General features: G+C 37.2%; 1 protein-coding gene across 19 annotated transcripts in view; it reads right to left on the bottom strand.

The window, feature by feature from the left end:
• Positions 1-1,348: 1,348 nt before the first annotated feature.
• Positions 1,349-16,704, bottom strand: part of PARD3 (par-3 family cell polarity regulator) — a 592,143-nt gene continuing 576,787 nt past the window's right edge. For all 19 annotated transcript variants that reach the window (XM_054695018.1, XM_054695006.1, XM_054695015.1 and 16 more), the window contains 2 exons: positions 7,896-8,023; positions 1,349-2,411 (listed from right to left, as the gene is read on the bottom strand). In XM_054695018.1, the coding sequence (XP_054550993.1) occupies positions 2,018-2,411; positions 7,896-8,023 (522 nt within the window). In that variant the 3' untranslated portion in view covers positions 1,349-2,017. The remainder of the gene's footprint in view (positions 2,412-7,895; positions 8,024-16,704) is intronic.

Here is a 16,704-nt window from a genome sequence, read left to right as displayed (position 1 = left end):
GGCTAGGACTCAGTCAAAACATTTAGCTTGTTGAAATCATCCAAAGGGAGCAAAGGGCAATAATGGAAGTATTACATAGCTTTCTGTTTAATTTTTCTTCTATTTAGTTCTAACATATTGGGTCTCTCAACCCAGAATCCCCACCCTCCTTTAGGTAGCATGGACCACCAAAGGATTCATTAAGAAGATCCTTCTCTTTTTTCCTTTCCCTCTTCTCAGGTGCTCAAATAAATAATCTATCACCCATTTCCATGTTTGTAAACAGAGATGAGGAACTGTCAATTTTCTAAAAATATGGAAAACAATCACATCTGCTAATAATACCTTAAATAAATACCCAACCAGGAGAGTTTCTACAGGAATATTACCGACACCACAAAGAACAGGAAGAAATATGCCTTTTATTAGAAGTCTCATATGTACAGGGAAAGCTGTTTCTCACCGCTTAAGGAAGACTGAGAAAGAGCCACTGTCATCCAAGGTTACCATTTTTACATTGGTAACACCTTTTGAACATTGCTGCACATTATTAACAAATAGAACCATTACACAGAAATGCAAAAGAGACACAGGTACGTGTATGGACTTGTCACATATTTTCTACAAATAAGTGGACACAAAAATACAATGTGCCAGTAAAAAAAAAAAAATAGGCATATCAGTATCTGTCTTTTGTTGTTTGTTTGTTCATACATGGTATGCTGATCTTTCATCTCAAGCTTTTTCACATCAGGATTTGCAGGCACTTTAGCAACCCAGCCATGGTTTACAATACATGATGTTGAAACCCACAGATGAAAACACAGGCGCAACCGTGGTGCTGGAGACCCACACACGTAGATTAAAATATTGACACAGGAGCAATTATTTGTTACTTATTTAGGGTGAACAGAAATGTTCTCTGTGCAATATGTGATGGCTTGTCCCTTACTTGTCTTTTCTGGTTCATGGCCGAATTATTTAGAAGCATGGATGGTATCAGCAGGCAGAGATACAGCATGTGGACGCACGAGACAAATGTCATTTCCAATTGATTTGAGAAACTGTAGAAAGCAGATGAGTTTTAGAATCTAAAAATGACTGTCTGATTTATCTTTGTCCCACTCTATGCCCTTCCTGCCAACTTGTCAAATGAAAATTAATTAAAATAATTACTGGGATGTACTGGGCTAGAAGCGCATCCTAGGAGAATTCTTTTCTTAGCTACCACTTCCCACATCATGACACACACAGGGCCGATGGCAGGCCCAGTGCTCCCCCCACTGGGGGTCACTCCCATCTCCCACGTTCCCCACACAGAGCTGTGGTGATTCAACATGTGTTAGGAACATGACCAAACAAGTCCATTTATAAACACAGGCCAGAACAATCATTTTATTGGTAATGTTGATTTATAAGGCAGTTACAAAAGGACCCCCCATGATAACCAGACAGTGTTGCAATATGGCTAAGCTTTCTCAATAAGATGAAGGAACTTTCCTGTTACAAGGAGCTGAAAAAAAAAAAAAAAAAGGGAAAAACATACGGATTACAAAATACTAGCAATGATTGTGCTATGAAGTAAAGTCCCAATTTCTGGTATATGTCACCTGTTTTCATCCACCAGAGACTGAGATGTTGCCTCACATCTAAGAAAACTTAAAGGAAAAAAAGTGATCAACATCATCTTCAACTTCAAAGAAATTTTTCGTCAAAATTTGTATGGGCTGCAACACAAAGTCACGGACATCTCATAACTTGGCCAAGATTCCTCGTACTCCAAAGAGATGGAGAGCATGTGAATGCCTCAAACAGATGATTGTCAGATGTTGGGAAATCCTTCCATGAAATAGCTACTTGCAACATAGTGGCAAAGACATTAAGGCCTTCCATTTCTTTGCCCATACTGCTTAAAGGCACTGATACCAACAATAGAAATATTCCATAGTACCGCAGAGGTTTTTAAAAAACTCCCAAATACAAGTCTTCAATAGGAAAACGTCCTTTATTGCAAGACACGAAGCATGTGTTCTTCTCCTCAGGAATAGAAGTGTCTCCCTTTTTCTGGAGTCTGGAGTCTGTTCAGTCTGGCGACCTGAGAAGGGGAGGGTGGCACGTCCTGCCGGAAGGGCCCCTTGGGAGGGGTATAACTGGGGTCCTGGACTTTCTTATATGAGTCATAGTTGAGTCCCTCGGAAGGAGGAGGTTGCTTCTTCATTTGTTGCTCTTTCCGCCTCTGCTCCTGGCGAAGGAGCTCCTGGGTCTCCAGCATCACCCTGGCGTTGAAGCCGTGCCCACCCAGGTAGCCATTTCGGGAGCCTTGGTAGCTGGAGTACCTGGGGTTCTCCTTGGCACTCTGGAAACCCTCTCCAGGGGAGTAATTCTGCTCCCAGGAGTCCTGGGACACAGAGCTGGCATTTTTCCTGCTTTGCCTGAAAAGTAAAGCCCAAAGATTAGTGTGATGCTTGGGAGAGTGAGAGAGAGAGAGAGAGAGAGAGAGAGAGAGAGAGAGGGAGAGAGAGAGAGAGACAGATGGAGGGAGGGGGCATAAGCATTTCAATATCTCAGCAAACACCGTGATTTGATTATGTACCAACACTGTGCAAGGCCTGGAGGACTGAAACATGTGTCTCCTCGTAACTGTCCTCAGTGAGCTTGCATCTTAGACAAGTAAACACACAATGACTAAACAGGGCAGAGAGCTACAAGATTTATCTTCTGCCCAGAAGTAGGTCTTCCTTCTGTGTTTGTTCTTAGGGTAAGAGCATCTCCTGCCATTTAGACACACTGGCAAAATGTTGTATAGGAATATATAAGAGATCTGGCAGCTTCTATGCCAGCAGTAATCATTCACTTTCGAACATTACAATTCAATTCTAAACAAGCAAAGCAAGTATTTTACATAGCTGCCTCCATAACGTCAGAGACACTAGCTAATATGAAGTATGTGTAATGGATTAAAATATGAGCTTGGTTATGAATGATTTAAGTCAAGTCGTCTTTATGATTAAAAATGCAATAGGCAGTCCCTTTAAGCCCCAGCTTTATAGAGTTGTATATGTCAGCAAACAATTCCTCAGAACAGTACAAACCTGACATCTGTAAAGTAAGCACTATCTTTCTGCACACCATACCTTCATCAAATGGTGGGATAAACTTACTTACCTCACTTTATGTCACCCCAGGATAGGGAAATAAATCAGAGTCATATAGACATTTCAAATTCTTATCACCTCTGCAATAAAGTTGCACATCATTTTCAGGAAACATTATTGTTTTGAAATATCTTTAATTTACTATCAAGTCTTCTAGATGCTTTTATGAATTTACAATAAGATTGGCTATGATAAAGTAAAACAATTTTGTGCCAGAATGAAAACTGTTCCCCAATTTTTTGCCTTGAAAATGGAAGAGAGGAAGAGAGAATTGAGTAATAAAACAAAAGATATTGCTCCATTTATCAATAGGAAAATCATTTGGTGACAGTACGTATTGTTCAGGCTTTCATGTCAACACACTCCAACATAACTGAAAGTCAAAAAGATTCCTGCAGAAGGGAAATAAGGTCTATGCAGCCATTGAGTCTCCCGCAGGAATTTAGCAATTTGCATTTTTGAACATTCAGAAGTGCCATCAATATGGTTTAGGATGAAATCTGCCCATTTTCCACATGGCCTAAAATGTAGTCAGGGATATTTTCAAGAAGGAAAGTGAATTAATGTCTAGCAACATCTCTGGATATTGACTATGATTAATTGGTCAGTATACAGTATATCTATCTGCTTCTCTTTTAATGGGACCATTTGTACAATCAGCCCAGGCAAGAATACTTAGATTTGATAGAATAGTTTATTTGCCTAAAGCACTGATTATCTTCACTTAAAAAGTCATAAATTAATCTGCCCAGAGACATGAATGATGGAAAGTGCCAGCATGAAACCAGGGATTTGACATTAATCATGAAACTTTAATTAAAACAACGAACTTGTTACTGATGTTACAGCAACAATAGTGGGATCCCTTCATGGGTTAGTTATCAATTTAAAGATAACCAGAAATAGGCTTCAGAAATTTCATCTCTTTTTCACTCTCGGCCCACCAAGATACTTGTGTACCCTTCATCCCCACTCCCCAATTCTACAAAGCCCAAGGCTTTGCTGTATGGCAGCCATGCACCATAAGTTGAATTTTGAATCATTCTAAGAAGACAGAGTTTTTCTATATTTAACACATTGGGAATTCACCAAAGGTTTGTTAGGAATGGAAATTATGATAATGTGGAAGAAAGAACTCCTTGTAGCTAAAATTTTCTTCAAATTAAGCAGTACACAGAAATGGAAGCAGACTTCCTTGAGGTTTGAAGTAATATATGTGAGGAAAATAAAACACAGATACTTAGATGCAAATATGCATACATATAAATGCACACACATACAAATGGCACATGCAAATGTACAATCATTATACACGCCTATACAAATGTACACATGCACACACACAAATACTTGCATACAGTGCACCGACATACACTTGTGTGCATACCTACATGCACGTGCACACACACAACCATACATCCATACTTCCCTGGCAAGGAAGCTAGAGATACCAATAAGCTCTTAATTAAGGAGACGACAGAAACGAGCAGCTCATAGAAAAACCTGAGAAGACAACAGACATAAGAATTTTCTACACTAAAACCCAGTCACCCAGGCACCGGGAACACCAGGAGAGTGACTCAGGATCAGATAGACATAGGATCAGATGCCGAATCTACCCTCCGCCTGCTGTGTGATGCTGAAAGGCCTGTGCTTCCTGAATTCAAGTTGCCTCATCTATGAAACATGTATAATCACTAAACTTATATGGTTATGGGGAGAAATAAATGAAATAATCTAAGAAAAATGCTCAGAAAATTGTGGCACAGAGTAAATGGTTGATAATGTTGGAGGAGAGGTTTGAACGCAGATTCACTTTGCCCTCAAAGGTTAGGCTATCGGTTGAGGGAGCTGTCGTTCTGACCAAGAAGAAAAATAAATAAAAATAGTAGGTTTTTGTTCTTTATCAAAGGGATTGGTAGAGATCAAAGAGCAGAGAAGGGCACTGAGGAATAACTGAAAGACTCTTACCAAGTGAAGACAATTCACAAACACTTTCTCAGAGATTAGAAAGAACAGCAGGCCTAGAAATTGTATTCATTAAACTTTTCACAAGTGCTCAAAGGCTGCAAATAACAACCTTTTATTGAATATATTTAAAACCAACACACAGGTTTGTTTACTTCTAGAATGAGTCCACCAGAGATTTCTGAACCCAGTTAAAGCACATTCCCATTCCCTGCGTTGGCAAGACTTATCTCTTAATGACTCTAACAGCCTCCAGTGTGGCCTGAAGACTATCAGGCGGAGGACTCACACCAAAGACCTAAAATCAAAGGGAAGCCAGCTAGCCTCCAAGGCGAGGAGGACATGGAAGAATGAAGAATGATACAAAGATGAAGGTTGACAAGTTGACAAGCAGCTTAGAGAAATAATGAATGCACCTGGTGGGAAGACCATGTCAGGGTGGTGAGACAAATATACAAAGCAAGGAAATCAGACACCAGCAGTTGTGAAACCAGGGGAAGTGGAAAGAAGAAAATAGAGAGAAAGCAAAAAAAAAAAAAAAAAAAAAAAGAAAGAAAAATAAAATATTTAATAAAGGATCTTAAATTAGTCTTTCTATTAGTCATTATGACTGAATGCATTTCTTATTTTGAGAGTTGCCTTTTGACTACTAAGTAAAGACACAAATTTAAGAATAATAAAAGGATTCTTTATCAAAGAATACTAATTTAGGAATAAAAAATAAATAAATCCTAGTCTGATTGAAAAGTGAACATGGGGTCCACGAGGTTCCCTTTCTTCTTGAACTAGTGCTACCACCTGGCTGGTGTTTCTTATTGAAATTTCAAAATGTATTTGCATTTACATTACATTACTAATGCACTTAATTACAGTTAAAATTTACAAACCACCCTAGCTCACAGCAGCAGCACTCTAGTTCAAACCACTTTTTTGAGTTTGGCTGGTAAAAAAGCCCCAAACATTTTTTTTTATTTTATGTTGCACTTTGTAGGTGGAATTTTTTTGTGTATGAAATCTTTATGGTATTAGATGCCGTATAAACTTGCTTAAACAAAACTGTGCTGATCCTCAACATCTGAAAGGCAGAGGTCAGATGTCTTTGAAGACTATCCCATGTGAGAAGCCGGATTTGACTCAAGTTCATGTAGGTTCTGCAGGACCCTCTGACCTCCTGCGCTTGTTCCCTTTCCTATTTTCGTGCACAACCTGCTGCTGAGAGCTGCTACTCTGCAAGGAATTAAGCTCAGTGCAAGTTCCCACAATCCCTCCTAACCTCCTCACCCATAAAAAGATGCACTTTAAAAAGTTATTCTTTCTAAAAAGAGAACATTATGTAGAGGTTTACCAGCTCCACTTACTTAAATGTATACAATGCTTCCCTTTGGGGATTTCTGCTTTTCTCGTATCTACACATAATTAAGTGAATAGCAAGGTATACATAATTAATCTAGAGGAATCGTTTTAGTTATTAAGGGAAACATTAAAGGACAGTAATGGTCCCAGCAACAGTAGCTCACTTCCCCACGCACATCTAGGTACTTCCACCAGTTGCTTCAGAGAGAGAGGAGAGAAAGGAAGGAGGCATGAATGAGGGGGTGAAAAATAAAGATGGGGAGGGCAGCCAGGATAAAATAATCAGTTTGGAATATTGGGCCACTTTGGCCAGTGAGAAATTCAATGGAAACAGTTGCATTTATCTTTGTCCTTAGCACAAGGATGGGAACCCAGAGTCTCTTCTCACGTCAGGCTGTCTGCCCTTCAAGGGTCTCTCTCCTAAATCCCTCCCTTGACCTTTGGATTTCCTACCTCATTCCTGTTCGTATATACACTTTATGATATTTATCCTCTATTTATTATACTCTCAAACACAGTTAAAATACACAAGGCCCAACAATTTGCCTATAAAATTAAAAAAAAAACAAAAACAAAAAAAAAAGCCCCTGTCCAGACAATACCATTGGATTTTCTTCTACCCAAAATGTTTTTGTCATCTGGTCTTGAAGTAGAACAACAAATGCACCCATGATTTGTGACTATAGGAGTGACTTGTTTGGGGAAATTTGGAAAGCTTAAGGTTTTTAAAACACTTTCATCCTTTACTGTGCATAGTTAGGAAATATGTAGACAGAAAGTGGCTATTATTTCATTGAATTTGGGCTCAGTCAGCTGAGCACACTTTTCAGGCCTTTGGCAGAGAACACTTAATTAGAGATGTCTTCACGTGGGGAGCCTGACAGATAATCCCTGCTGGCTTGGCTCTCAGCTAATGAGGTGGGCATCCCAGGGACTCCCTGAGGTGCACCGGCAGGGATGCAAGGAAAGCAAGAGAGGGAGGTTTGGGCCAACTGATGCAGCCTAAGTACAGAACATGGTATGTTCACTCCCTATACCTTTACAGAGCTCTAGATGTATTAGTATTGATTATGCTAATTACCCTATGAACTAAGCAAAATAAGGGTTCATTTTTTCCATATTTCATATGAGGAAATTGTCTTGTCCATGGCCACATGGGAGTGAGGGGAACCAAATCTAGAATCCAGTTGCACCCAGGACTCAAATGTTATATATCATTTTGGCTGGGGGGCTCTGGGGAGAAACCATTGGCATCTCCTGAACACCTTTCTCCCCAGGTTTATTACCATACAGTCAGGTGGTTCTCTGAGCCAAGCAACAAGTGACACCGCTCATCCTCTATGACTGCTACGTGTAAATTGGAGAAACCAGTGCAACTTTGGGGAGGAGGGATTTCCTAAAGGACAGGGAAGATCTGAAAACTCTGCAGAGTCTTCATACCGAGGCAGAGAGCTGTACTGGCGCTGGGCTTGCTGGAAACTCTCACGCTCCTCCTGCCTCTGGCGTTGCATCTGCATCTCCACCGACACCGAGTGCCTGCCGCTCTGTGTCGTAGGTCTGGAGTTTGGCTGAAGGAGGAAAAAGAAAAAGAATTATGCGTCTCACATAACTGGCTGACAATTTTGATTCTTACAGATTGACTTAAATACTTTGCAAGGTCTGTGCATTTGTTAAAAACCAAGTGCTATTTCTCCAAGTTTCTTTGAGAAAGGAGGCATATGATTGCTCTTAGGAGCCCCCGAAAAAAAATCATCTTAAATTTTGATTATGGCTTTAGAATGGGTAAAATTTAAGAGACCATCCTTTTTCACTTTCCAAACAGGGTTTGCTAAATGTGGGCATATACCAGTTTGAGTTTTGTAGATACGGCAAATATAGGACAGTAATGCTGCTTAGAAGACCAGAAATCAATGGTAAAGAAAAAATTAAAATTAAAATTTGCTACAATCATTCACAAAAATGGGAACAACCATGAAATTGGTCATGATGGTAATTTTGGGGGGTAGGCATATATTTTAATTTAGCAGTAGGTTATAATATAGTTCATTTCTTATATTTTAATAAGGGATAACTAATCAAGATTAGTTGAAAGTAGGCACATGTTAGCTGTGTACAGATTGTCTACAAATGAAGGATGGCAGCCAAATGACAAATAGAAACACTAATAAAAAGAATAAGCCAGAAAGCTAATAGCTGCTTCCATTGGTTATTAGTTAATATATTTTTGCTTTAGTTCTTAGGAAATGGCATTTTTACCTAGGTTAATTCTATCTTATGGAGAAATTTTCAATCCTTCTGGCTAAACACATTGGTTAGCAGGTCATCTGCTAATTGCCGTCTCTGGTGCAAGTCAGATATTGGATACGTATATTGTGCTGTGTAGATCAGGACCCCCGAAGAGCAGGTACTTAAGTTTCTAGTTGACAGTTTGTAGCTTTAAGACCTAGCCTTTTGAAGTGAAAGTGGTTCTGCTCAAAATAGACAATGATGCCTCTAACTTTATAAAACACCCAACAATTGTTTATCATAGCATCAGTGGTATGCGCCCTGAAGTAATCCTTTTTTGGTACTTGCTAACCTGTTTCCTTTATGTTATACAGCATTGTGTTATAGTCATATTCTGAGTGAAGAATCCATGTTAAAAACAAGCTATTGATTTTCTTTTAGAGTTGGAAGTCAATGGCTGACTTTGACTTGATAATAATTTTCTAAAATAACAGTCTTGGCGTTCCATTTGGAGAGTTAGTTGTAAGGTAGCATGTGGGCTTGTTACTTAGAGAATAGCTCCTATGGCTAGCTTTTGTCTGAGCAGAAAGAAAACACCATCTATTGTTCTCTTTCCGCCTGGCCAGCATTACCTTATTTGTTGGTAAGCAATAATAAGGCAATATACAGGACAAAAATTTCAAAGCATATGGGCATAGTCAGTGAGCATATTAAAAATATCCCGATACAAAAATAATGTGTGAAGAGATTAGGCTTTACAATACCCCAGTCTCCACTAGTGAATGTTTATAACCACACTCATTGGAACAAATGTGTGTTCAGAGACCCACTCCACCACACCATTCAAATAACAGATCCGTGGTGCCTTCAGCAAGGAAAACACTTCACTAAGTTAGTTCTGCTTATGCAAACAAAGCATCAACCAAATTGTTCATCAGCTACATTAAGAGAGACATTTTTTCCATTATACTTGATGAGGTTAGCCAAAAAGAAAACTGAGCTGTTCTATTGTTTATGATGAGACATGGAGGCTTGAGAGAAGTCACCAGATAGAGGAAAGCAAAGTAAGAAAATACTACACAATTTCCTTTACACCTTCCAAAAGAACCACATTTCCTTTCCTTTCATGCAGTGTTAGCTGTATACATGTATCAAACAGTTTTGAAAGATCTGGCATTCTGCAGCAGGATTTAGTAACCAGCTTTTTAAGCTCATGCTGTTCTGTGACACATTACTTGTAGAGATGTGAAAAGAAAATGCAAAGTCTTGTAGAACATTCAGGTATATTTTTAAAGTGTTTCTTCCAAAGGTCTGAAAATTTGACTCTAACAAGAAAAAAAAAAAAAAAAAAGAAATTGAAGGGCTTTTGTTTCCTCACTGTGTTTTCTGATACCATTCACCTGAAAACTTATCAGTGGCAAGCATCGAGGTGGATCTTGATGAATACCAATAATGAAATTATTATTACACGGAATCTGAAAACTTAAAATGAATGAGTGAATTTGGTATTAGCAAAGATATATTTCATACCATTATGTTTGATGTGATGCCATATAAGCCTCAGCCTTACCAGTAATACTTTACTCCAACTCTTTTCAGGACATGCAGAAGGGAAGATTATTAAAAAGAATCATCCTTATCTTTAAGATGAAACTTCATTGGGCCACAGGTTTCAAGGAGACTATTGACCAGCCCATAGCAACAACTACATAATTCACCTTGGCAAGTATTATATTTGGCCTGAATTAAAACAAACAAACAAACTAACTAACTCATGATTTCAATGAGTATCTCCTAAAAATGTAAATTGTGGGAATGTATTACAATTGACAATTCTGACTTTTAAAAATTGTTGCAGTATTATTATCCAACCCTATGGCAGAAGTAGAATAATGTATCTAGAGTCCAAAAGCACAGAACAAAGAAATGCAGAAAGAGATAATTTGTAATCCAGAGAGAAGTACATGTTTTCTAATAAAACAGCATCAACAACTACAACAACAAAGTAACATCTGGACATGGAAACACACAGATAAGCCTAATTGTAATAAATCTGGAGATTTGCCAGATAACAAGGCAATAGTTGTTTTAAGAGTCCAAATTATAATAACCCTGGCTTTGTTTGTGATGAAATTGGTGACAAGCAATGACTTTTTAAATAGAAAAATAGCCAAGGCTGCCAAGGCCGTGATAATGATAGAGATTGTAAAACAGAAAAAAAAAATACATGATAATTATACTGTACACTGGAGGGCCATGATATGTGAATCCTTTCATGGTTTATGTTTAAAACCATATGAAAACTATGAATGGTGCTTTTGTAAATGAGCAGCATTCATTATTATAAAGAGATACTACTTATAATATATAAAAATTTGTACATATAAAAATGTATGTATATATACACATGTATATAAAGCTCAGGAAAGCTACAGATTTTTGGTATCACATAATAGTATAAATATTAAAGATGTCTTCCAGATAGTTTTACAATTAAATAAAATCATTCATATTTTCCCAAAATAAAATAGGCAATAAAATATCTATTCATATATCTGTAAATACATATATAATATTCTTATAAATGATCATTCTTGAGTTTTTTACTTAAATTAGGAAAAACAAAAAATTTTCACATGTGAAAGGGCATGTGTAGAAAACAAAAGTAAATTACAAAATGTTTCTGTGTTTGGGGTAAAACTATGATGAAGATAATGATGAGAATGATGCTGATAACAAAAAGGACAGATATTCCTTTGAGAGTTAGAATTTTTGTTTTAACAATTCACATGTGCTATAAGCCCAATAGAAATTCTGTATTCTGATAAAAATGATAATTTAAAGATTTGCTAGGGAGTAGAAATTAATTTTTATGCCATTAAATCATGTAAAGAGTGTAAACTGTTGACTTTGTTTAAAAGGGAGCAGTCCTGATATTGGTAGTTATTTTCAATAGTAGACTTTACAACTTTTAATCAAAAAATTAACTTTGGTCTATCATTCCTTCCTTCCTAACCCTTTGCATGTTCACAGGCTATATTTATACAACAATTAGCTGAACTCTTATGGGCTCTGAATGTTGAAAAACTTTATTGTTATTAATGATGTGAGTAATGGTTGAAAAACCTTCAGGGCATTCTCATCTTAAAGTTTTCATAAATATACGTTCGGATCATAATGAAGTATTGTGTTCATCTTATCTTTCCCAACCTATGTTTGGATCTATTTTTCCCCATGATATGCAGCAGGTACATTGATTATAAAAGAGTAGCTCTAGAAAACAAACCAGGCCCTTTGTGCTAATGGCAAAAAGAATTCATGATAATCCATCACTAGGAAAGATGCCAGGGAACTGGGGGGAAAAAAAAGGGTACACCTTGCAGCAGAGGCATTTGCCATGAGTAAGGAGTACAGTTTTCCTATAAGAATCTCTTTGTCCGGGACTATAGTTGGATATAGGGAACTGGAGAAACAAGCACTATAAGGCTGTCAACTAAGAAGGCACTTTTGTGTCAAGGCATGGGGGTCTACTATGAAATGACAGCAGATACCTTTTAAGTCTTAAGAAAGATGAAAACAAAAAGAAAACCACTTTCTCAAATTTGCGAGGTACAGGGTAGGCAATCTAAGAGGGCAGGGAGGCTGTGCACTTGAGATTGACTCTCTAGTTAAAGTAGGTAAGACAATAAAAGGGTGAGAGAAGTCATTAAAAGTTGAAGTCAGGAAAAAGGGAGAAAAGACAGTTTTTTTTATTGGTTCAAAGATAGCTAGAAAGAAAGCTTGGGGGGTTGGGGGAAGAATATTCACATCACAGAGGATCAATTTTTTATCCAAAGAATTAAACTACTTTCAGTCACTACCAACCTGGGATGGAAAGGATTTAGCAATATAGCTATTAAAGGTTCCATTATCCCATCTATCAATCGTCTCAGCCAGCAAGTCTCCTTGTGGGCAACATTCAGGTATCTGCAAAGTTTTAACAGCATACTGTACTTATGTCTGCAGCCTGCAATTTAGTCTTTTTAAAAGCAACACTAAGGTCTGTCCATATCTGAGCTCTGTGATAATAACCCTAGCCTCAGCTATTGTTCCATTATCTTAAGAAAGATTTAAAGTAACTTCCTGCTTTATTTATGTTGCACCTGGCACAACACAGGGGAGAAGTTACCTTTTCTTCTTCTCTTATTCAACTTGGGAGAGAATTCACTTCAATTATGGAGCTAAGGAAATTGTCTGGGTTTCTGCTAATTTAAAGACCGTTTGCACCACAAATCAGTTCCCTGTGGCCCAAACATTATTTTGAACAAAAGCCCAGAAACAGGTGTGTTCCATACTGTTAGAGTTTAGAGAGAGCATTTTCAAAATGAATGAATTGTAAAGGGATACTTGGATGAATTTTCTGCAGCATCCCTCTCTGTATGTAAAGTAATTGGTTTGGGTATTTTTCTATATGCTACATCTGGTTGCACTTTGTGTGTGGGCATTTATAAGAACATGACAATTTCAACTATATGTTGTAAGTTGGACACACAGCTTGAGGTTCCTTAAAACTGAAATGATTATAAATCATTCCAAAGGGTGAAATCATGGTTTCATCCTTTCCAAACACAGTGACCTTTTAAGGTTAGAATACATATGGGAGAAGAAAAAGATTCCAAGATACTCAAAGCTTGCTCTATAAACCAGATTATAAAAACCATAGAACAAACTATATTTTGAACAGGTGAACAGTTCTTATTAAGGTAAAAATGTGAATTGGAATGAAAATTAATACACTAAGTAGAATTATTGTCACTTTTAGTCCATTTACATGATTAGTATAATGATTTTAGCCCATTTACATGATTAGTATAATAAGGGTACACAGTAAGAGTCTAATTGTTTGAAAATGAAAATAATAAAAAGAAAAGGTCAACTTCTGACTCACAATTGAGATAATTTTTCCATTCCTAAGGTAATAAGCCTTGTCATTCAAATAATTCATTTCTCACTCATGACAGGAAATAATACTACAAGTCAAATAAGAATACAAGCAACAATTGAAAGTTGCCATGGCATTTTGATAATACTTTTGGCAGTGACCTTTAGTAGTTGAGTTTCTAAATGTACAAGATTTTCCCAACCATTTTTCCTAACATGATTCTTCATATCAAATATATGCCAATATATTCACTGCCCCCAAACATCTTATCACAGAAAACAAATCTTATATTTTATTTTTTTGCACATCTTACAAATAAACCAAAATGGATACCAAATTATCTCCACATCTCTTAATGTGTAATATCTAGAGCTAAGAAGTGGGAAATGCTCGTTAGCCTCAAACAAATTTGGAAGACGTGTGTGAACACAATGTCACCAACCAGACATAAATCCAATCAATCTTAATTCAAAGTTATATTTCTCTTTGAGATAAAGTTATATATTTAAAATATATTCCATTGGGCCTCCCTGGTGGCGCAGGCGGTTGAGCGCAGCGCTGTGAAGGTGTCCGCAGCCTCTGCAGCGCGGGTTCGATCCTCGGTCGGCCAGGGAGATATCCACATGGCGCGGCAGACCGCTCCTGGCTCGCCCGCTGCTCCCCTCAGCAGTGTATTTCAGTCAGTCTGCCTGTTCTGTTCCCCGCTCTGTCTCTGGTGAATTCTCTCACCCTCCCATGCATCTGGCCTGTACCCCAGTTCTTGCATAAATAAATAAATTTAAAAAATATATATATATATATATATTCCACATGAAAGAGGTGTTCTTTCAAATGTCTCCTGATCACCTACAACTTTTGGGCATGACTAATACACCATGCATACTGTTATTATAAACTGTACAAAGTATTCCTTTCCTTTGTATCAGCTCAAATTTAGAATTCTGAGAGAATTCTTTTTTTCCCCATCTTTGCTCTTCAATACATTTGATGTTCTAAATAATTAATTAAAGAATAAATGCTGTCAATATTCTGGTTTGAAATCCACATTCTCAGGTCAAGTAAAATGGCAAATTTCTGCCATTTTGTATAGTGTGGGGAATGAGAAACCTAGACACGGGACTTGAGGCTGAAGCTGTGTACATGTGAAGACAATTTCCATATATAGTTGCTGTTTCTCTCATACTCATTCCTTTGTGTTCCTTTTTGCCAATATGCATAGTTAAGGAAGTTTATCAATTTGGAATCCTGCTTTTAGAAACCAACTAGGAATAGATAGAGTCAATTATGGGAAATAATATAAGTAGATTAACACAAAAATGACTTAATTAACTTGATCATCTAGAAAAAAGAAACTGAATGTTTTTTTAAAAAATAACATGAGGTAGATAACAAGACATTCCACGGAATCTCAGAAAATATTTACAAAACTGACAAAGGGTTAATATTTGAATTATTCCATTAACAATAAAAAACCAAACAACCTAATCAATAATGGGGAGTAGATCCAAACAAAAAATTCACCAAAGGTAATCCAGAAGGTCAGTATATAATGGGAAAGTTTTCATTGTCACTTTTAATAAGGGAGGTGCAGGTTAAAAACCAGATGAGATATCATCTCAAACCTGTGAGGATGGCACATATAAAAAGACTCAAAAAAACAAGTGCTGGAGAAGACGTGAAGAAAGAAATCTGTTACACTGTTGCTGGGAATGTAAGCTAGTACAGCCATTTTAGAAAGTAAGTTGGATTTGCCTAAAACAACTAAAAATGAAAATATTGCATGACCCAGCAAATTCCACTCCTGAGTGCCTAACCACGGAGCATGAAACCATTAACTCAAAAATTATATGCTCTATAATGTTTATTGTAGCATTATTTATGATAGCTAGGGCACAAAACAACCTAAATATCTACTCTTGAGGACTGGATCAAGAAGATGTGTTATATAAATAGAATCCTATCCAGCCAGAAGGAAAGATGAAATGCTGCCATTTATAGCAATGGAAGGGACTGGAGGGAATTATGTGTAGTTAAGCAAGTCAGTATAAGACAAATAGTGGACATTTATATAGCAGACAATGCAACCAAGCAAAATACTTATAAAAACCAGAGGACACTAATGAATGAAGTAAGCTTTCTAAGGTTAACAGGGAGAGGGGAGGGAGAAAGGATTCAAAGGTGTATAAGGGATGGTGGTGGAAAAGTATTAATGGTAATATTAATATCTAAGAATATTAATTCTAATTAACATTAATTTTAATATCTCCAAAAATTAATACCTAAGAAAATTAGAGTTTTTCCTAGATATTAAAGCTGTTCAGCTTGTTTTATAACCTCCCCAAATCAGACTAGGACTGATTGCATGAAGAGTTTTTATTCCCAGATGTCAATTACCTCTTTTAAAACCCATCTTTCCCACCTGAACTAAGGTGAACCATTCAAATTAGTACCTCTTAAATCTCCTCCCCTTCTCCTTTCATTCACAGAATTAATCTTTCACAAAGCCCAATTTTATCTCTAACATCCATGATTAAAAAAAAAAAAATTTATAGGTTTCTGACTTTGTGTAGCATATACTGAGGGTACTGAATTTTAAAAGTAAAAGAATCTCAGAGATCTCAACTCTAGAGTAGCACTTCTCAAGGCGAACATGTTTTGGAATGACATGGTAGGCTTTAAAATACAGGTTCCTGGATTTCACTCATGAGGTCAGAACCAGTAGGTCTGAGGCAGGCCCAGGTGATGCAACACACCTGGAGAAGCTCTGACCTGCAACTGCAGTTACCTAGATACTTATAAAATACTTATAAAACCACGGAGGAGCTCTGCTTACTTTTTTTTTTTTTTTTTATTTTACACACTCACTTTCCTCTTAAATTTTTAAAAAAGGTTTGGTAACTGACAATCATCTACTCCAACTCACTTAAGTTTACAAATAAGAAAACAGATAGCTCAGGTCCCTGGGGTCTTGGGACAATGTTCGGTCCTGATACTATCCTTCTTCAGACTTTCAAGCCAGCACTGAAATCTCCTAGCAGCGATTCCATCTCTATCTCTCCATCACTACAACATAACTGACCTCTCAGTCCTATATCAATTGGG

The sequence above is a fragment of the Talpa occidentalis genome, unplaced genomic scaffold, assembly GCF_014898055.3.
Source record: "Talpa occidentalis isolate TD23 unplaced genomic scaffold, MPIMG_talOcc4v2.1 talOcc4.14, whole genome shotgun sequence".
Lineage (NCBI taxonomy): Eukaryota > Metazoa > Chordata > Mammalia > Eulipotyphla > Talpidae > Talpa > Talpa occidentalis.
Note: the sequence above shows the minus strand (reverse complement) of the source record. Positions and strands in the feature narration are given on the sequence as shown.